At 64.6% G+C, this 21513-nt stretch overlaps 1 protein-coding gene across 3 annotated transcripts; it reads right to left on the reverse strand.

The window, feature by feature from the left end:
• Positions 1 to 356: 356 nt before the first annotated feature.
• On the reverse strand, positions 357 to 20770 carry TTC38 (tetratricopeptide repeat domain 38). Of its 3 annotated transcripts, none has more exons than XM_059681381.1 (15): positions 20638 to 20770; positions 19844 to 19921; positions 17714 to 17795; positions 16785 to 16956; positions 14513 to 14686; positions 11726 to 11801; positions 10859 to 10978; positions 7620 to 7679; positions 6550 to 6588; positions 5423 to 5504; positions 3471 to 3636; positions 2657 to 2816; positions 2408 to 2481; positions 1156 to 1872; positions 357 to 934 (listed from the first exon to the last, which is right to left on the reverse strand). In XM_059681381.1, the coding sequence occupies exons 1-14, from the start codon at positions 20668 to 20670 to the stop codon at positions 1779 to 1781; spliced, it is 1410 nt and encodes a 469-aa protein (XP_059537364.1). In that variant the 5' UTR covers positions 20671 to 20770; the 3' UTR covers positions 357 to 934; positions 1156 to 1778. The 3 variants fall into 3 exon arrangements, with proteins under 3 accessions (XP_059537364.1, XP_059537365.1, XP_059537366.1); XM_059681382.1 differs by having other exon boundaries at positions 357 to 928; positions 1149 to 1872; XM_059681383.1 differs by lacking the exon at positions 19844 to 19921 and having other exon boundaries at positions 20638 to 20685.
• Between the last annotated feature and the right edge of the window lie 743 nt (positions 20771 to 21513).

Raw genomic sequence — 21513 nt, forward strand, 5'->3', positions numbered from 1 at the left:
GGCAGGAGCTGAGCGAGGGCTCGGCAAGATGGGGGAGGGGGGTTAGTGCCTTGGAAGGAACCCGGCCTGCACTCTGCCTCCCCTTGGGCTTATCTTGGCACCCCGACACCCCTTTTCTATCTGGGGGCTCCCTCTGCAGCCTCCCTCGTCACCCTCACCAGGTTCCGATGTGCTGGGCCCCTGGCCCCTGCCTCTCCCTCCCAAGTCTCTGATCCTGGGTTCCGTTCTGAGTCCCGTCATCTTTGGTTCAGGATCCTGCTTAACTGGAGAGGAGAGATGGAGCCAGACAGACCGGGCGCAAGTCCCAGCTACACCCAAGAGCCGTTGGGTGTAGGAAACACCAACCAGGGTCACACTGGCTTTATTATTACTTTAATGTGTTTTTATTGACTTCAGAGAGGAAGGGAGAGGGAGAGAGCGGTAGAGACATCAATGATGAGAGAATCATTGATCGGCTGCCTCCTGCACGCCCCCTACTGGGGACCAAGCCCACAACCCGGGCCTGTGCCCCTCACCGGAAATGGAACCGTGACGTCCTGGTTCCTAGGTCAACGCTCAACCACTGAGCCATGTCTGCCGGGCCATTCTAGCTTTAGAAAGAGGAGGATTTATTGGCCGAAGGAACAGGGAAATGCAGGCATGGCCCTGCTTCAGGCCCGGTTGGAGAGAGGCCTCCAAGGGGGCTGGGTTGGGTCATCTCCCAGCCCCTCGCGGGGTCCTGCTCACCTCAGGCAGGCGGCTTTGTCCGCACGCTAAACTGAAATCCCCTGGCTCAGGGGACCTGGGGCCAGGTGAACGCAGGAAGCAGGAGCATTGAAGCCACATGTCACGATGCTTCGGTTTTTGCCACAAGAGGGCAGCCCGAGCTCAACCCTCACACCCCAGAAAGCGGGCAGCTCCGCTGCTCTGTTCGTCTGACCCAGCAGTTCTCAACCTTCTGGCCCTTTAAATACAGTTCCTCATGTTGTGGCCCAACCATGAAATTATTTTCGTGGCTACTTCATCACTGTCATGTTACTGCTGTGATGAATCGTCATGTAAATATCTGATGTGCAGGATGGTCTTAGGCGACCCCTGTGAAAGGGTCGTTCGACCACCAAAGGGGTTGTGACCCACAGGTTGAGAACTGCTGGGCTGACCGAAGTCACAGTCCACGTTAGAAACCATGTGCGGGGGCCCCTTCACAACGTGCAGTTCAGAATAAAGAGAGACAAGCCCACGTCAGTGTCACCAAATGCCCCCGGGACGTGGCCAGGGCGGCAGGAGGGCACCCACGGGCTGTGCTCCCGTGAGGAGGGGAGGCTGAGATGAGGTCCCCCGCTCCCCCAGGAGGGCCCGGCCTCCACTCGCTGTGGCCTGGGCAAGTCACTGCCCCCTCTGCTTCCCTCACTCCCAACCCGCCTGGGAGAGGGTGCGAAGACGAGGGTCACCCCAAGGGCAGCCTGGGGTGGGGTGCCCCGGGCTGTGAAGGCCCCCCTCCCCTCGCCCCCCCGCTGAGCCACCCCCATCCCACCCCAGCTTCCAACCCTTGAACAACAGGAGGCGCAAGGCCCCTGGGAAAATACAATTTGCAAGGCCAGTGGACACAGCACGCGCCTTAGCCTTTAACAAGGACTAGAAGGAGATTCTGAATCGTCTTCACACACAGTCACGTGCCCTCTTCCTGTGAGGCCGCTGGTCCAGGGCTCTGTTTAAAGCTGCAGACCACTCCCCAGGCCTGTCGGTGTGGCTGCTGAGCCAGGACGCCCGCCGGCGGCTCTGCACTGGGCCCGGCCGGCTCACTGCAGGAGGTGGACAGCGGCTGCCTTGCGCATGAGCCGCTCAGTCAGGGGCGAGTTGGGCTTCAAGGCGTCCCGCTCCATCAGAAGGCTTCTGCAGACACAGAGACGGGGCTGTTGGTGGAACCTTCTAGAAGGAGGTGGGGGGCGATGGGTCGCTCAGCCCTGAGGCAGCTCCCAGGCAGCTGGGCTGGGGCTGATGTGGTCCGAGAGCAAGAAGCCACCTTCCCAGGCTGCGGGAGGGGCAGCCTCAAGTTCTGGGCAGCCGGGGGCCTGGGCCTGCCTGCCCTCCGCCTCCTGGCACCGGCCCGGTCAGAAAGGAGAAGGCACTGAGGCCTGAAGGGTTGGTAGGGGGCATCAGGTGGCAAAGGACGGTATCTGAGGCGGAGGGCACACACGTGCAAGGCGCAGGGGCCTGGGAGGCAGCCGTGTCTGGGCAACTAGCTCAGTGTGGCGAGAACGAGGAGGGGCTGTGCCCTTCAAGCTGACATGGCAACAGGGAGGACCAAGCAGCGGAGCCTGGTGTCTGCGTAACCTCAAAGCTGGGAGCCGCCCCGGGCCGCTGAGCATCCGGACGCCCCGGGGAGACCCCGTGTGGGAGCCGTGGCCTGAGACCCGGAGGAACTCACCGGGCCACGTTCCGGTGGGGGCCCGAGGTGCACTGCAGGGCCGCGTGGATCAGCAGCTGGCTGAAGACGTCTCTCTGCAAGGTCACGGGCAGGTCAGGCTCCCGGGCGTGGGTGAGGGAGGACACCCCCTCCGGAAGGCCACCCGCTCTCGGGACGGGTTGGGGGCGAGGAGGTAAGGACGCCCCACGCTGTGGGCTCCGTCCCTCGGAGCCGGGCTGCAGGGCGGGGCGGGGCGGGCGGCGGGCTCACCTGCGCGTTGCTGCCCCCGATCTGGACGATGCGGTAGCGGATGGGCAGCAGGAGCTCCAGGACGCGGCCGGGGTTCCCGCGCTCGGCCTCCACCAGGGCCTGGCACAGGGGCAGCCCCACGTCGCGGGCGAGGCGGTGCTGGCAGTTCTCCCCGGGGGACCTGCCGCGAAGGTGCCGTCAGGGGCCTGCCCGTCACAGCGCAGCTCTGCCCCTGCTCAGCCCTGGCCCTGGCCCTGGCCCTGAGCGTACAGGCAGCTCCCTGTCGCTGGGCACCTCGCCTGGCAGATGGGCAGGGCAAGTGGCCGTGGTGGTGACCAGCTCAAGCGGTGGCCAAGGTCCCCCTCCACCAGGCCTCAGGACAGACCACAGGGGGCACATACCCCGCCCCCCGGCGAGAGCCTCCCGGTGGAGGCCAGGCCTGGCTGCATCTCCAGGACCCACCGCATAGGTCCCCCTCCCAGGCTCCCTCTGGCCTCCACGGTGACGGGCAGTGGCCCCACCGGTGCCAGGAACCTGCACGAGGCGCGTCGCTGTCCCACCACCTGCCTCAGCAGCACTGTCCCCGGCTTGCACACGGGGAAACTGAGGCTCGGGAGAAAGAAGTGCTTCGGGGACTCCACCACATCCCTGGGGGAGGCTGCCTGTGACAGGAGGCTCTCCCACCCACCCAGGGCTGCCCACCTGGAGGATGGAGGGTGCCCACCTGGGCTCACGGCTGGGAGCGGCCCTGGACGCGTCCCCACGGCCGTGCTCTCAACGGGACCCCACCCCGGCCTCCCCGCACAGAGGCGCCCGGAGCCCTGGCCCCGCGTACTCGCTGGCCTCCTGCAGCGTGGTCAGCAGCTCCTGCGTGGTCTGGGCGTCCCGCGCACCCAGCGACGCCATCAGGAAGTGGGCGTCGTTGAACAGCAGGATGTGGTCGCGGCTGTGCTCCCGGGTCACGGGCAGGACATCCCGCCACCGCTCGCCCACAGACACCCCTAGGACGCGGGGAGGAAACCGCCGCAGGCGTGAGGCACCCGCACGTGGGGCCCTAGGACCCTGCTCCGGGAGTTAGGCCGAGGCGCCCGGGGCGGCAAACAGAGCCCGGACTCGCCTGAGGCCTTCGGGGCCCCGTTGACTGCTCCCTTCGTTCAATTGTAAAGCCAATCAGTGCATCCGTTAGGAAGCTAATTGTAAAAGCGAGCGAGGGCTTCCCTTTAACAAATCCCCGAACCACCTCGTTGCTTCCCACGCTGTTGCCAGTGGGCGCCTGATAGTAACAGGTGCCTGATAAAACCTGCCAAGTAAGCACCCTTCTTCCACCTCTGCCCCCATTTCTCCACCCCGACAGTCCCTGCTTTCGACTCTCTGACCCTCTCGCCGGCACCACCCCCTCCTGTCCTCTGCCCCTGGGGCTCCGGGGGCTCCCCCTTCTCCCGGGCACCCCGTAACCAGGGATGTTGCCCTGGGCAACTCCGGACCTGGGGGACCTGGGGGACCTGGCTGCGCGTCTCCTCTGCGCGTGAGGGATGAGCGGCCGCTGTGCCCTCGCCCTGCCCCCGACCGTTCTGGGCGGTTTTGGTGACGAGGGACACAGGCCTCCCCTAGACCAGGTTGCAGGTCCCAGCCTTGCCACCGGGACAGCCAGGAGGCAGCCTCTGCAGGGGTCCGCTCCCTCCCGATCCCCAGGGCCCCTCAAGGACCTCCCCACCTCCTCCCCCTTCCTCAGCCTCTGGCCTCAGCTTCCCCTGGCTCAGCCCCCACGGCTCAGAGGCTCCTTCTCAGAGGCGGACTGGAGCCCGGCTGGTGCGGCTCAGTGGTTGGGCACCGACCCAGGAACTGAGAGGTCACGGTTTGGCTCCCGGCCGGGGCGGATGCCCTGGTTGCAGGCTGGGTCGCCAGTGGGGGGCGTGCAGGATCGGCGATGTTTCCCTCTCATCAATGTTTCTTTCCCTCTATGCCTCGCCCCTCCCCTCTCTAAAAATCCATAAAAACACTAAAAATAACTAAGTAACGCAGACCCAAGCCGTCCGTCCCTGCTCAGCGGCCCCCCTGCAGCCGAGGAAGGCCGGCTCCTCACTGGCCCGTGGCTGCGGCCTCCGTGCCGGGGGCTTCGGAGAGCTGCTCTCCGCCTGGACCACCGTCCCCGCCTCTGCCTGGCAAGCCCTGCGCACCCTCCATGGTCACGTTTCACCGCCACCGGGGACCCCCCCCGCCTAGCGGCCTGCCCGCCTGCCTGTCTCACCCCCACTGTCCTGCTGACCCAGGGTCGGGAGGGGCCCAGGCCGGCTCTGCTGGGCCTGGGAGGAGAACCATCGGGCGCAGCGCTGGCCGGGAGCCTCCGTCGCCCCAGAGCTGGGGCCAGCCCCGCCCAGCTCCCTGCAGAGCGTGGGTGACTGTGGAGAAACCGCTCTGAGCCCCAGGGGGCTGCGGACTCTCCCTTCCCTTGTTCTAGAAAAGGCAGCAACCCAGAGACAGGCGGCCAGGTGCCAGCTGTGCCGCAGGCCTGGTGGGCAGGCTGTGGGGAGCGCAGGTGCCACCCTGGGCACAGGGCCCGAGGCCTGCACACGGGAGGTGGTGGGAACTGGGAGAAAGGGCCGTGGCGCCTCGTCCCAGGCTCAGGCAGCTGGGAGGCAGCACAGCCCTCGTGCCCAAGGCCGTGGCTGGGGGGTGCGGAGGGGGGGCGTCCCGGGACCTGCAGCGGGAGGGGAGGGTGGTGAGGCCTGTCCCCTCACCATGCGGGAGGGGAGGGTGGGGACCAAGGGGGGAGCAGGGAGCCGGCACCTTCCATCTGCAGCCGGTACAGCATGGAGCAGCTGTCCACCACGTCCAGCATGGCGCCGCTGGCCCGCAGGCTGGGGAGGATCTGGAAGTCAGGGTGGGCGAGGCCTCAGCAGCTCAAGTCCCCACCCCCCTCGTCCCCTCCCTGCCCCCCACACCAGGCACAGACCCGGGGGAGCACGTGCGGACCCGGCATCCGCCACCTCCCACCCCAGCCGTGGACCCCGCTCCCGGGCCCGCGTCTGCCCGTCCGCGGTTCTAGAAGGCTGGCTGGCCTCCGCCTCGCGGCCGGCTCTCACCACGAGCCCTGACAGCGCGAAGGGCCCCTCAGGAAAAGGGCCCGAGTGCCTTCCCCGGAGCTCAGGCCCCCACGCACTTGTCTGACCTCAGGTCTCTGTCCTGAGGCCCGTACTGGGATGCCTGGAGCTGGGAGTTAGGCTTTTTATTCTCTGAGAAGCATATCTAGCCCGGCCGGTGTGGCTCAGTGGTTGAGCATCGACCTAGGAACCAGGAGGTCACAGTTCCATTCCCGGTCGGGGCACAGGCCCGGGTTGCGGGCTCCATCCCCAGTGTGGGGCGTGCAGGAGGCAGCCGATCCGTGGTTCTCTCTCATCATTGGGGTTCCCCCCCCCTTCCTCTCTGAAATCAATAAAAAGGCATTTTTTAAAAGCGCATCTAGGGGCCGGGGAGAGGAGTGGGGAGTTAGTGCTCAGGGAGCACCGGGGGTGAGCTGGGAAGATGAAGTTCCGGAGACAGTGGGCGGCCAGATGCACACCAATGCGAACGGACTCGATGCCACAGACCTGGACACCTAAAGCTGGTCAAAATGGCCGGTTTTAGGTTCCGTACGTTTTTCCACAATAAAAAATTCCTATCGGATCAATGGAGAAGCGGCTGGGATTTCAGACCACCAAGGTGTAATTCCACCAATGCCCGCAAGGGGGCACTGCCGACCCACCGTCTTCATCCCGCCACGCGGCCCGGTAGTTCACCGGGTCTTACCCAGACTGCGTTCCCCTCCAGCGGTTGGCTGTTTCCGGCCGGGGCAGCAGCCGTGATGGGCTCAAAGGTCTAGAGACTACAAGCCAAATTGCCGCAATAAACCGAACCGTGTGCAAACAGGGACTTACGTGGTCGTCGTAAATGGTCAGCGCGGCCTCATACTCGCCCTGGAAAAGCGAAGTTCCCGTGGTTACGCCGAGAGGGCGAGAGGGCGAGGTGTGATCGGAGGAATGAACGGGGAACGCGCCACGAGGGCCCCCGCGCGCTACGGAGGGGTGGGCGCGCCTGGTGCGGACCTGGGGGTGGGAGCCTCGGCCGCCTCTGCCCTGGCCTGCGCATCCGGTCACGGGAGACGGACGCGGCCTCGCTGCTAAGGGGACGCTGTCACAGCACATTCTTCCTACAAGCGCTTGTCCGCCTGCGGCCAGCTCCCTCCTGTACCCCCTCGTCTCCTCTCTGCGCTCCTCCCTGCACACACGGCTGCGATCACCGCTCCCCTGGGCAGCGTGTCCCCGCGGTCTCCGTCCCTGCACGGTCCCGTCTCCCCAGCACTCCTCCTCGGCACTTAGGGGGCGTCCACAGTCTCTGAGGAGCAGCTTGGAGTGGAGCCAGTGGCAGAACCAGATGGGACCAGGCGTCCCCCCACCTGGCTCCCCTGGGGCAACGCTTCGGGAGCGTCCTGGGCTCAGCAGGTCACCCGGCAACGGGGACACTTGGTCTGAGGTGTGGCCGCAGGCTGCACACGACACGGCTGGTCTCCAAGTGCAGGCGGTGCCGGTGCCGGAGGTGGTTCAGGCCCGAAAAGCTATCGAAACCACGCAGCCTCTCCCACATCGGGACACCCCTTAGAGGCGCGCGCACAGCCCGGCCGGCCTGGCTCGGTGGGGAGGGATCGGCCCGTGGACCCAAGGGTCTCGGGTTCAATTCCCGTCCAGAGCGTGTACCTCGGTTGCGGGCTCGATCCCCGGCCCCGGTCAGGGTGCAAATGGAAGGCAGCCGATCGAGGTGTCTCTCTCACATCGCTGTGTCTCTCCCCCCTCCTTCCTCCCTTCCACTCTCAAAAAAAAAAAAACCAATGGGGAACATGTCCTCGGGCGAGGACAATAAATACATAAACGTGCAAACACAGTACGGCTCCGCGGGACGCGCGGGCGCGAAGGGCGGAAAAGCTTCGCGGGAAACGCGCCAGGCGTCTTACCTTTTCAATCAGATACAAAGCCCAGTGCCAGTAGTTGTGACAAGCAAGCATGTCCGAGCCCTGGGGAGAGAGGACAGAATCGGAAACACTCCACAGCCCTGGGAGAAGGGCCCGGATGTTGGCTTCTGTAGGCCCCACACCCTGGAGTGTGGGAACACTTCCCGGGCGCCCCCGGAGGCCGGTCTGAGCCCGCGTTCCCACGCCGCCTCCTTCAGCGCCAGGGACGGCGGGTCGATGCCTGCGCTTGCTGAGGAGCCTGAGGCCGGGGAGCCGGCCACGGGTCAGCCCGAGCGAGGAAGCAGAGAAGCAGGGGTCGCTCAGCTCCTCACCCACCTGCCTTGTGTGTGGGGTGAAGTGAACAGGAAATCACCCAGCGCAGGGCCCACCGTGTCCACCCAGCGCAGGGCCCACCGTGTCCACCCAGCGCAGGGCCCACCGTGTCCACCCGCGCAGGGCCCACCGTGTCCACCCAGCACAGGGCCCACCGTGTCCACCCAGCGCAGGGCCCACCGTGTCCATCTGCGCAGGGCCCACCGTGTCCACACAGCACAGGGCCCACCGTGTCCACCCAGCACAGGGCCCACCGTGTCCACCTGCGCAGGGCCCACCGTGTCCACCTGCGCAGGGCCCACCGTGTCCACCCAGCACAGGGCCCACCGTGTCCACCCAGCGCAGGGCCCACCGTGTCCACCCAGCACAGGGCCCACCGTGTCCACCTGCGCAGGGCCCACCGTGTCCACCCAGCACAGGGCCCACCGTGTCCACCCAGCGCAGGGCCCACCGTGTCCACCCAGCACAGGGCCCACCGTGTCCACCTGTGCAGGGCACCTGACGAAGCCGCCAGGGCCAGGGAGCCGGGGAACTCCTGCAGGGATTGGTGAGCCCCCAGCAGGGGGGATAGGCGGACACCTGGACGCCAGCCCTTCCTTCTACCGCCTGCCGTGCAGCTGCCCCTCCTCGCGGGCACCACCTCCGTCCCCTGGAAAGGGCCTGGCAGCCCCTCCATGTCCCCTGGCCTCTCTGCACCTGTGCTGAGGACGCAAGCTGCCCGCCCCCTCTCCGTCCCTGGGGTTTCAGAGACAACCAAGATTTGTAATTCCATCAGTTACCAATTGGTGTCTCTGCTCAGGCTGGCCCTTGGCTGGGGTACTGCCCCCCTCCCCCTCCTTCACCTGCAAACTCCTACACATCCTTCATCACCCAGCTCAAAGGCTGCTTTCGCCAGGAAGCCTTCCCTGACCACGTCCCCTCAAGCCCAGTTCGGTCGGATGCCTCCCTGGGTACTCACTCCCCCGCGGGCCCTGGCCTGGGGTGGCCCGTGGGCTGCCGGGAGCCTCCTCACTGCGCTTGACCAGGTCTTCTGAGGACCGAGAAGTCCAGGCTGGGCTCTCAGCGGGGTCCCCAGGGCCAGCACACAGCCGGGGACAGTGGCTGGAGGAGGAAAGCGCATCCCAGGCCACACTGTCCCTTCCAGAGCTGCCCGGCCAGGCCGGAGGCCGCCAGCAGACACGGCAGGGGACAGGCGCAGACGGCAGGTGACGCCAGCCGGTCGGGAGTCGACCCCGGGAGCCTGAGCCGCCTCATCTCATATGTTTGGAACCAACACCCAAGGGAGCTCGCGTGGGGCCAGGGCTTCAGAGCTGTCTCCGCAGCAGGTGTAAGAGGAGGACCCCGAGGCTCGGAGGGTCACGTTCACGCCCAGGACAGAGCCAGGCCAGCAAAAGCAGGGTCTCGGGAGACATGTGCACGGAAGGAGCTGAACGCCCCGGCTGGCCCCTCCACCCCCCGCCTCCCTCCGTTCTGCCTGGACAAGCCCTGGCCCAGCCGGAGGGGCTGCGCGCTGCTCCCCCACCCCCAGACCCAGGGCTCCCCGGAACCAGCAGTCAGTATCTACGTGGGGAGCCCGAGGCAGGTCCCGCAGGGGCCCCCCAGGCTCTCCTGTCCCCGGAGCTGGGGGACCCTTCGGAAGACCTGAGTGTGAGCGCAGGGGCTCACAGCTCTCACTGTCACCGTCTGCCTGCCGCCCGCACCGCTGCCGAGAAGCCGGCGTCGCGCCCTGTCGTCACCGAGGCACCTGACGGACGGGGGCCCACACCAGGAAACCGCCCTCCATCGGAAACGCCCGAGTCGGATGCATGTATCCCACGCACGGACCCCCGGCCCCCGGCTCAGCGCGGCCCATCCTAAAGGTGCTCGGGGGTCGCCTCAGCCCGCGCTCGGGTGACCACCGACAGGAGCCTGTTCTCCGATCAAGTGCCCAGCGTCTCATGAGCTTTATCACGCGTATCTCAGTGGGTGAGCGCCAGCCGCAGGCCCGGGGTCCCGGGTTCCATTCAGGGCCAAGGGCACCTACCTCAGCTGCAGGCTCGACCTCGGCCCTGGTCGGGCGCGTGTGGAAGGCAACTCATCGATGTCTTTCTCCCATCGATGTCTCTCTCTCTGTCTCTCCCCCTCCCTTCCATTCTCTCTACAAATTGACGGAAAAATATCCTCGGGGAGGATTAACAACGAAAATAAAGCAATAAGGCTCCATGGCCCCATAGAAACACCCCCCCTAATGCTAATCCTGGGGAGTCAGGGCCACCTGTCCTTCCCACAGGCACGTCCCAGGCCGGGAGCCGCCACGGACGCAGCCCCTGCGCCCGGTTCCTGGTGCTTCCGCGGTTTGCGCCGTCACTGAGCGCCCGCCGCTCGGTCCAGCCCAGGCAGAGACCCTCTGTCCTGGCCAGCGGCGCCCTGGGGAACCCACACGGCAAAGAGAAGGGCAGGGCAGCCACCGCACCTGGACAGGTGGCCAGGCCGTGCCAGACGCAAGCCCAGGACGACAGGCGCACATGGAGGACAACCTCTGAGCCACCACGGCCGGGACGCCAGGAGGGGGCAGGGAGGTCCAGCCCTGCCCCACAGGACGCCCGCCCCCAGGCCAGCCCTGCAGACCCTCCCTCGCCCTCACCCATGCCCTGCGGCCGGCGCTCCCTGAGCCCACCCCTGGGTGCCATGCGGAGCCCTCACGGTTCCCGCCCATGCCAGGCTCCTTTCCCTGGGCACTTCCTGTCCATTCCTTTCACCCCAAATGCCTCAGGCCAGGACCGACTCTAGAGTCACCTGCAAGACACTGGCCCAGGGGACACTGTGGCCGGACAGAAACGCCTCCCCAAACACGAGTTCCCGCGACCAAGCTGCACCCGTCACTTCTGTCCACGACCCGTCCGGGCAGGTGACCGCGGCCCGACGCCTACCTTCCAGTTGGCTTCTGAGCGCTGCATGAAGTCCAGCCCAGCCTTGACCTCCGCCTTCATCTCGTGAATGTGGGCCACGGTGTGCACCGACCACGCGTCCGTGGGGGTCACAGACAACGCCTGGGGGGCGGGAAAGACGGGGCGGATCAGTCAGGCTGCGGCTCGAGTTCTGCACACGCGGCCTGAGCTGGAGGCCGGACATCAGGTGGGGCTGGCGTGGGGACTGGGCTCAGCCTCAAACAAGAATGGCCCAAAGACCAGACCTGCTGACCCCCTGCAGGAAACCAAGGGCTGTCACACCCATTTCACAGATGGGACTGAGGCTGGCCCGGGACCACCCAGCCATCTTCCCCCTGCCAGGGCATGCCTGAGGGAAGTGCTGGCCGCGGGACCCTGCCCCCCAGCCCCCAGCCCTCCAGCCAGGGCCACCAGAGCAGCCTCCGCTCCAATTGTGGCTCATCTCCCCCAGTGACATTAGTGACAGTAGTGAGGTCCGAGGTGGGAGCACCCGCATTTCCGTACACTCCCGGCCTCCCAAGCTCTGGCTCCCGCAGGGTCAGGCGGGCTCTGGAGGCAGAGCGGTGCCAGGGCTGCCCTCTGTGCCACCGGAGCGAGGGGCGGCCTCCCTGGCCTCGCTCGCCTTCCTTGCCTATGGCCCAGGAAGTTTGTGCTTCGTGGCTCCGTGGGCCAAACCGTGGGAGGCGCTGGTGACCGGTGGCAGCTGCCGTTACCATGAGCACTTCCCCCCCAAATCCTCGAGGAAACGGGCACAGAGGGGGAGCCTGGCCAGGGTCACCCATGAGTGGGTCCTCGTGCCCTGCCCCACGGACGCCAGCCCTGAGGCCGGCACCTCGGGGAGCCACCCACCTCTTTGGCGAGCTTCTCCGCCTGGTCGTAGAGGTTGGTTTCCATCAACCCGAACGAGTAGATGCCTTTCACGTAGCTGAAGAGAGAGCGAAAGTCCTTTTTAAAAAGGGGACCGGCACCGTTCAACCCTCAGCACGACCTGCGCGGGCCGATGTGCCCCCACACACCCGTGTGCACATGTGTCCTAGCGCGGAGTCGGCTGTGTGCACACGTGTCCTAGCGTGGAGTCGGGTGTGTGCGGATGTGGTCACGCCAGGAGGTGGGTCCCAAACCCGATGGCTGGTGCCCTGATGGCACGCGAAAGGAGAGCGAAGCTAGACACAGACACACACAGGACAGAGCCGCGTGAGGACCGGGCAGGGACGGGTAGCGCAGCCGTGAGCCGGGGACCCTCCCCTAGAGCCTTTGACGGGCCCCCGGCCCCTGGATTTCGGACCGCGGCCTCCGTAGCGGAGAGAGAATGAATCTGTGGTTTTAACCCTCTGCAATTCACATCCCACCGCCTAGGATGCCAAGGTCCCCACGGGCGCGGCAAGGGCCTTTTCCCTCCTGCCCGCGGCGGGCTGCCCGCGAGGAGGGACAGCTCAGGGACAGCCCCGGGAGCCGTGGTGACCGCGGGCTGTCAGCAGCTTCTCCCCAGACCCCAGCTCCTGGAGGCGGGGCCCCGTCTGTCCAGCTGGCTCTCGCCCGGGCCCCGCGGAGCACGGGCTGGGCGACACAGTGCTGACTAACCGCGCCTTCCTCACCCCGTCACCACCGGCACCCAGCTCCCCACCGAGCTCCCCACCCAGCTCCCGCGCCCTTCCTGCGCTTCTGTGGGATCCGCGGGGGCGAGAGAGAACCGGAGCTTCTGTCTGCGACTCGGGTGTGGTCGTGTCTCCGTGGACAGGGGAACTTGGCTTTACTCTCCAGGGAAGCAGCGTTCTGGAGCCCTGGCTTCCGACTTCGCCTTTAAATATTCACGGGCTCTTCTTGGGGTCCTGCCACCGCGACAGCTAAGCGCACACGGGATGCTCGCGACCGGCAGCCTCTACCGGCTCCGCGACGGTTACGCTGATGTCACCTCAGCGGGGCCACGGCGCGTCGTCGGGTCAGAGGCGATCTAGGTGCTGCTGTGACGGTCGTGCTTGTACGCGGCTGACATGCAAATCAGCAGATGACGCTCCACGGGTGGGTGTGGGTGGGCCTCGCCGCATCAGGCGAAGGTTTTCGCGCCGAGTCTGACCTCCCAGGGGAGGAAGGAAGCGCCCTCCCAGAGACGGCGACCCAGCGCGCTCCCTGACCTTCCCGACTGCGCTGTCCTGCGCCTGGGACTCGCCAGCCGCCAAGAGCTGGAGCCAAGGCCGTACAGCCCATGTCTCTACACGGATGCAGACACGGAGGCTGACGTTTGCATACACGTGTAAGCACCATGAATACAGGTGCACACGTGGTACTGGTTCTGTTTCTCTGGAGAACCCTCACTCACACGGCTCTTCAGGCGGTTCATCTGTTTGACCTTCACCACAATCCTCTGGTTAAGGGACGGCGAAGCCCTGGCCGGGGTGGCCCATGGCTAGGGTGTCGGCCTGGGCACTGAAGGGCCGCAGGTTCAATTCCCGGTCAAGGGCATGGACCTGCCTGGCAGGCTCGATCCCCAGCCCCGGTTGGGACACATGCAGGAGGCAACCAAACAATCGACGTCTCTCATCTCTCTCTCTCTCTCCTTCCCTCTGTCCCTTCCACTCCCTCTAAAAACCAATGGAAAGATATCCTCGGGTGAGGATTAACAAACACAACAGCAAGAAGCTGCAATGGAGGCGACCCTGTGCGGTGTCACTCGGGCCGTTCACAGGTCCGTCCACCCGTCCGCCCCGACCCCTCCCCTCCGAGCCACAGCAGAGCTGCGCTTGCTGGGTTCCTGGGAGGGTGGCCGGCTCTGGCCAATGACTCTGAGCCAGTGTCCCCCCCTTTTTAGGCCACGCCCCGCTGAGCATCTCTAACTCCCGATGCTCCCTCTCCGTGACCTAGAATTCTTATTCTTCAAAAAGTGACCCCTGTGCACGTGGAGGAAGCCTGAAAGGCCATTCCCTTGGTCTAAACAGGCTTCCAGAGAGCATGGCGTCCATGAGAGAGAAAAATAAAAGAACGAAAGGGCATTTCACTAAGGAATCACTAAGAAATTGTTAAGATAATTATAATATGAGGTGATGTGAAAAACAGCAAATAAAGTTTCAAAACGTATAATAGAGAACTGAAATGCAGAAATACGTCACAATATATACTTATAGGCTGTATAGGAGGCCCCTAGAGCCATAAGAAATGCACAAAACTCACTGTTAATAACTCATCCTCGAACTGCCCCCTTAACAATCAAACTGCCGCCCGTGGGGTGTGGGCCCCAGTGGGCCCCGCTGCTCTGAGCGCGTCGGCACCCTCTCGAGTCCCTCAGGAGAGCTCCTTCCGCTCTTGGTGTGTCCGAGAGCAGGTGCTCCACCACCCGGGGTCCCAGAGGGCGGCCCCGCAGGGCACAGCGCCGGGCGCCTGGGACGGGCGGGGGCATGATGAGCAGAGACCTCGCTGTGGTCGCCCTGGAGGACCAGGTCTGCAGCAGGCTCGTTGCCACAGCCAACTCCCCTGTGCTGACTGCACAATGTACCACCTCGCTCCAGGGTGGCGAGACGGCACGTGAGGAAACCAGAAGAGCCACCGTGGCCTCACCTTGGGGGGAGGGCCAGGAGCCTGGCCCCTGTCGGGGCAGGGGAGGGAGACTCGGCAGGAAATGATGTGGTTGCCAACGGCACGCACCTGCTCAGAGGGACGCCGGGTGTCCAGAAGGGGTAGACTCGGGCCGCAGAATCTCGCATCTGCTCCTGGTAGCCCAGGTAGAAGTAGGCGTCGTGGGAGAACTTGAGGGCCAGCATGTCCGTGGGGTGGTCCCGGAGAATCTGCTCCCACAGCTCGCAGGCTCCGGGGAAGTTCCTGGGAGGAGAGCACGGGTTCTCAGCGACAGGGACACAGCCCACCTGCGGGGGGAGAGCATCGCTTCCTGCCAGCTCCGCAGTCTGCCCCGCACTGGCCACACACGCTCACACACATACATGCACACACGTGTGCACATGTGTGCACACACATACACACGTGCACGCACACACGGCAGGTCTTTCAATGACATCGTTCTGTTCAATGTTCTTTTAAAGAAATTTTTTATGATTTCAGAGGGAGGGAGGGAGGGAGAGAAATATCAATAATGAGAATCACTGATCGGCTGCCTCCTGCACGCCCCACGACCCGGGCCTGTGCCCTGACTGGGAATCGAACCATGACCTCGTGGTTCATAGGCTGACACTCAGCCACGGAGCCACGTGGCAGGGCTGGTGTCCTATTAACACGGACGGGATGCTGTGGGAAGGTGGCGATTGTCTATCGAGACGCCTGCGGTGAAACTGGCTTTGTTACATGTCCCTTTGTTTAAAGTCACGGAACGTACCACTGACATTAGCGAGGACTCAACGGTACGCATAGACATATCTACATCGGCTTGTGGCTCATAGAATCGATCACCCAGTGGGTGGTTGTTCTCCTGAATTCAAACCAGACGGGAGCACTGGCTTAACAAGCGGCCCCAGGCAATGTCCGTGGAGACCAGGAACCGGCGCGGGAGGCCTGGAGGCAGAAGCCCAGCCAGCGCTAAGCCCCGGCACTGACCCCCCGGGGGCCGGGCAGCTCCCTCTGTCCGCGGGCACTGACCCCCCAGGGAGCCAGGGCAGCTTTCTCTGTCCGCGGGCACTGACCCCCCAGGGAGCCAGGGCAGCTCCCTCTGTCCGCGGGCACTGACCCCCCGGGGGCCGGGCAGCTCCCTCTGTCCACGGGCACTGACCCCCCAGGGAGCCAGGGCAGCTTTCTCTGTCCGCGGGCACTGACCCCCCAGGGAGCCAGGGCAGCTTTCTCTGTCCGCGGGCACTGACCCCCCAGGGAGCCAGGGCAGCTTTCTCTGTCCGCGGGCACTGACCCCCCAGGGAGCCAGGGCAGCTCCCTCTGTCCGCGGGCACTGACCCCCGGGGCCCGGGCAGCTTCCTCTGTCCGCGGGCACTGACCCCCGGGGCCCGGGCAGCTCCCTCTGTCCACGGGCACTGACCCCCCAGGGAGCCAGGGCAGCCTTCTCTGTCCGCGGGCACTGACCCCCCGGGGCCTGGGCAGCTCCCTCTGTCCACGGGCACTGACCCCCCAGGGAGCCAGGGCAGCTTTCTCTGTCCGCGGGCACTGACCCCCCGGGGAGCCAGGGCAGCTCCCTCTGTCCGCGGGCACTGACCCCCCAGGGAGCCAGGGCAGCTTTCTCTGTCCGCGGGCACTGACCCCCCGGGGAGCCAGGGCAGCTCCCTCTGTCCGCGGGCACTGACCCCCCAGGGAGCCAGGGCAGCTTTCTCTGTCCGCGGGCACTGACCCCCGGGGCCCGGGCAGCTTCCTCTGTCCGCGGGCACTGACCCCCCAGGGAGCCAGGGCAGCTCCCTCTGTCCGCGGGCACTGACCCCCCGGGGCCTGGGCAGCTCCCTCTGTCCGCGGGCACTGACCCCCGGGGGCCCGGGCAGCTCCCTCTGTCGCTTCCAGAACCTGCACAGCAGCTCAGGTGGCCTCGCTCTGCGGGCGTCTCCCCGGCCTGAGCAGACCAGGCTGCCCGGGCACGGGCTCCGGCTCCGACGCTGCTGGCAGAGGCAGCGGTGGGGAGAGCAGGTGCTGTGGGCAGATGCTCGAAGGGCGGGTAGGCAAAGGGGGAAGGTTTCTCTTCTATCTCTTATTTGTTTCTCTAATGTGGTCCTATTATTTTTGTAAGAAAATAATAACCAATTTATTGAATGAAACAGTGAGCTGCTTTGAAAGCCCTACGGGGACCCTGGCCAGCTCCTCCCTCCTTCACGGTCCCGTGACAGGGCAGCGGGCAGCAGGTGAGTGTCGATCAGAGGCTGGGAGGCGGGGCAATCACCCCGGGCCCCCTCCCGAGGGGCACTGGGCAGCCTGTGGCGCCGCCCCCAGGCCTCGGAGCGCCAGCCCCAGCCCCAGCCCCAGCCGGGTCGCTCCTCACCCCTTGGCGAAGGCCTCCACCGCAGACACGTGCAGCCGCTCCCTCGGCGTCAGCGGCTGGGCTTTGGACATCTCCACCATGTTCCTCACCGCCAGCGCCAGCTCTCGGTCCAGCCGCACGGAGCTCCCAGTGCCAATCAGCACCAGGCCGTTGGCGATGGCGTGGCCCATGGCTGGTGAAAGGTGGGGGGCAGCTGGTGACTCGCAGGGCCTGCCCCGCCCCGCCCCACATGTGAAATGAGCAGCCCACGTCCCAGGAGGGGCAAGCGGGCGCAGGTGGGCAGTGCGCTGTGCCCCCACCAGAGTGCAGAGCTCAGCCGGGCCCTCACCCCCACCTGCAGGCCACACCCTGAAAACATCCTGCACCCCACAAACATCTGCCTCACGAGGGCAACTGGGGAGTGCATGTCTGGAGCACCCCCTCACCAGCTGAACCTTTTTAAAAATTTAATCCTCAGCTGAGAATATTTTTCCCACTGATTTTCAGACAGAGTGGAGGGAGAGAGGGAGGGGAGAGAGAGAGACATCGGGGTGAGGGAGACACAGTGATTGGATGCCTCCTGCACGCTCCCTGACTGGGGCTGGGGGCTGAACCCACAATCAAGGTATGCACCCTTGACCGGGAATGGAACCAGAAAGCCTTTGGTCCGCAGGCCGACGCTCTAACCACTGAGCAGACCAGCCAGGGCAGCGGAACCCCTCTTTCTCCAAACCTCGTTCTCATCTGAGAAATGAGATCAGTGTCTTTTTTGGAGAATGGGCATCCAATTAGGGGGAAAGGTGCCTTCTCCAGACCCGGCATCGCCATGGGAGCAGCTGGTATTCCAACCACAACACAACACTGACTGGCCCCTCCCACCCCCTCCGTGCAAATGCCGGCCGGGCACTGCCAGCCGCGACCCGGGGCCCAGCCCAGGGAGCGTCACTCACCGAAGGTCGGGTCTGCCGCCTTCAGCTTCGCCAGGCAGCCCTCGATGCCCCCGAGGGCCGCGTCGTTGGTCCACCTCACGTACTGAAACACAAGCACAGCGAGCCGTCATGGGGCGGCGCTCCCGCTGGTGAGGGCGCGGCGGCAGCCAGGCCTGTGCTCCTTCCTGGAACACGGGGTGTTTTCTGGGCTCAAGGAAAGCAGGACTGGGTTGCTCTCAGTGAAGAGACTGAACACACGCACCTCGAGGCACGTTCTCTGGGGTTTCCAAACCCCCACAGCCTCTAACGCAGCGGCTCTCAACCTGTGGGTGGCGACCCCTTTGGGGGTCGAACAACCCTTTCACAGGGGTCGCCTAAGACCACCGGAAAACACATATATAATTACATATTGTTTTTGTGATTAATCGCTATGCTTTAATTATGTCCGATTTGTAACAATGGAAATACATCCTGCATATCAGATATTTACATGATGATTCATAACAGTAGCAACATGACAGTGATGAAGTAGCAACAAAAACAATGTTATGGTTGGGGCTCACCACCACATGAGGAACTGTATTGAAGGGTCGCGGCGTTAGGAAGGTTGAGAACCGCTGCTCTAGAGGAAGTCTGCCCGTGTCACCTGCCCCCTACTCAGCGTCAGCCCTCGAGGGGCCGCCATAGGGCACCCCAGTGGGAGTCTTCTCCGCCTCGTTCACACCTTTTAAGAAGAACGTAGCCCTAGTCGTGTTGCTCAGTGGATAGAGCGTCAGCCTGAAGACCGAAGGGTCCCAGGTTCAACTCTGGTCAAGAGCACGTACCTCGTACCTCGGTTGCAGGCTCCTCCCTGGCCCCAGCCCTGGTTGGGGCCTCTGCAGGAGGCAACCAATCAATGTGTTTCTCTCACATCGGTGTTTCTCTCTGTCTTTCCCTCTCTCTTCTACTCTCTCTAAAAAAGATCAATGGAAAAATATCCTCGGGTGAAGATTATACAATAAAAATAAATAATAAAATATTTTTTAAAAGAAGAAAAACCATAGTAAATATGTATTATGAAAAGTCAGGCCGAGCCCTGCCTGGTGCGGCTCAGTGGTTGGACATTGTCCCATGCACCGAAAAGTCACCAGTTTGATTCCCAGTCAGGGCACATGCCCAGGTTGTGGGTTCGATCCCTGCTTGGGGTGCATATGGGAGGCAACTGAATGATATTTCTCTCTCACATGGATGTCTCTCTCTCTCCCTCTCCCTTTCTCTCTAAAATCAAGAATCCTATATAATAAGAGGCTAATATTCAAATTGTCCCCTCACCCAGAGCTCAACCAGGTAGCGGGGCCAGCCAACCACCTGAGGCCCCTCCCCCAGATAGCCCCGCCCTCGGTCACCCGCCACCCCGTCGGGGGTGGGGCCAGCCTGCCAACCTCCTGCGGCCCCTCCCCCTGACCGGCCCAATCACCCCCATCCGGGATGGCCGGCCAGCCCCCACCCGTGCATGAATTCGTGCACCGGGCCTCTAGTGCTTTTTAAGAAGCGCTCTGAAGCATGTCTGGGTCCCCATGAAGCCCTGCTCTCCCCAAGTTTCCCAGGAGACCTGGGTAGGAGGGGTCCGTGGGCTTCACTGTTCATAAAGCGAGAAGCGCTGATGAAGACGTAAGGCTCCGAGAGCGCGAGTCCCTCACCTGCACACGGCCATCCCCCACTCCACCTGGACGCCCAGCGAGGACACGGTCAGGATGCACGTGTAAGCGAGCCGTTAGAGGGAGCTCAGAGCTCCCTGGACACGGTAGAAGTAGCCTTCACGCCGTGGCAGGAATGGACGAAGCTGTGAGATGCGCCCAGCAATGTGACAAGGAAAAACTAATTGAAAGCATTCACCAGCCCGGCCGGCCTGGCTCAGTGGCTGAGCGGCGACCTATGAACCGGGAGGTCACGGTTCGATTCCCTCAAGAGCACAGCCCCGGGTGACCGGCTCCATCCCCAGTGGGGGGCGTGCAGGAGGCAGCCGATCCATGATTCTCTCTCATTTAAGTTTCTATCCCTCTCTCCCTCTCCCTTCCTCTCTGAAGTCAATTAAAATATCTTTTAAAAAAGCATCCACCAATTTCTGAAACCTGGCCCTTTACGGAGGGGGCTGCTCCCTCGGGGCATCACCTGGGTCAGGGTGGCATCGAACAGCTTGCAGGCCTCGTTGCTGGGGGTGGAGAGCGGGAGACCGGCGTCCTTCCACGCCTGCACACAGAGGGCATGCCAGTCAGGGCCTGTTCCACGCGGTCCTCCGAACAGGAGCGCACGCCCCCCCTAGCGCCGACCTCCCAGGCCCGGGGTCTGCAGGTGTGGGTTCCCGGAGGGCCCGGCGTGGACTCCCCGACTTCCCAGCTGGCGCGGGGCAGAGGTCCCCGCGGCCCCTAAAGGACGGTGCCCGCTGGGAGGTCCACCCTCAGACCCCCGCCGGCCCCTCCCGAATGGGCTCCAGGATGCGGGGGTGACCGGGAAGCGTCCTGGGCGCAGCGGAGGTCTGGGCTGGGGTGCCAGGCGGGGCGGGGTGAGGTGCGCCCGGCCTGCTCACCCCCGGACAGCCCTTCAGCCCCGCAGATGGGACGGCCCGGCCGCCCGCAGCGCTGTCCGTGGCAAGTCCGAGGCCGTGGGCACTGTTCCCTGTAGCTGCCGCCCTCGGTGTCCGTCCGCCCGGGACGCACAGACCGGCCACTCCCCCGGGCGGGGACATGTCCTCTACTCCCCGCCAAGTGGAGCACCGGGTCCCCTGCTCCTCGGGACCCCTCCTTCCTCATCTGCAAAAGGAGCTGGTCCCCCGCCGGGCGCCCCGCGGGGCTGGTGCGTTCTGGGAAGCCCCGGGGTCCCCACCCCGTTCCCTCGTTGGGGAGCCCGCGGGGCGGGGGGCGGTCCTCCGGGCCCTGTTGTGCGCCCCGGGGTCCTCCCCGCCGTACCTGGCAGTCGCGCAGCGGGGTGGACACAGCCATGGTGCGCGCTCCGTTCGGGGTGCCTGTGGGGTGCCTGCGGGGTGCGGGGCGCGGGGCGCGGGTCGGCTCTGCCTGTGGCCTTCCGGGTGGGGGCGGGGCGCAGAGGGGCGGGGCGCGGCGGCCGTGCTCCCCGCTGGCTCACTGGTCCGCTGGGGACCAAGCCGGACAGCGCCCCGCCTCACGGGGGGGGGGGGGTGCGGGGGGGTGCAGGGGGGGGGGGGAGTCGCGCGGGTCCCTGGCCCGCCTCCGCCTCGGGGCTGCGGGCGCCAGGCCGGCCCCAGGGCTCACTCTGGTGTGCGCCACGGTGCGTTCGCCTCCGCGCTCCTGTCCTCCAGCCGGTCTCGCCCCCCCCCAACTCCCGCTCCCCACCACCACCGAAGGGCCCCTCCCTGCTGGGGACGCCCTGGCCCAGGCGACTGCCGAGCCCCTGGGGGCAGAGGAGCCCTGGGCAGTTGTCACTGAAGCGCCTCGTAGTTCCACTAGGAAGCCAGGCGCGCACAGAGGTCTTTATGGCCAACATCCCAGGCGACTTATCCTCCAGTGTCCGTCCATCCCCGCTCCCTCTCGAGGACTTGCAGCCTGAGCTCCGCCCTCAGCCCCAAACCTCTAGCCACCACCCCCCATCTCCGAATTTAATCGACCCCCCCTCCTGCCCCCCACACACACACCTCTCCCCAGGGCGCAGGAGGCAAGGGGTGAGCAGCTCAGGGCAGGTTAAAATGTTGATATTTTTGTTCACTATGATTTTTTTGCCTTAATTTTTGATTTTCAAAAATATTGCATTAATGTATTACTTGTCTCATGTAAGAGATGAAATTATAAAACTCTTAGGAGAAAACCGAG

The sequence above is a fragment of the Myotis daubentonii genome, chromosome 2 (genome assembly GCF_963259705.1).
Source record: "Myotis daubentonii chromosome 2, mMyoDau2.1, whole genome shotgun sequence".
Classification (NCBI taxonomy): domain Eukaryota; kingdom Metazoa; phylum Chordata; class Mammalia; order Chiroptera; family Vespertilionidae; genus Myotis; species Myotis daubentonii.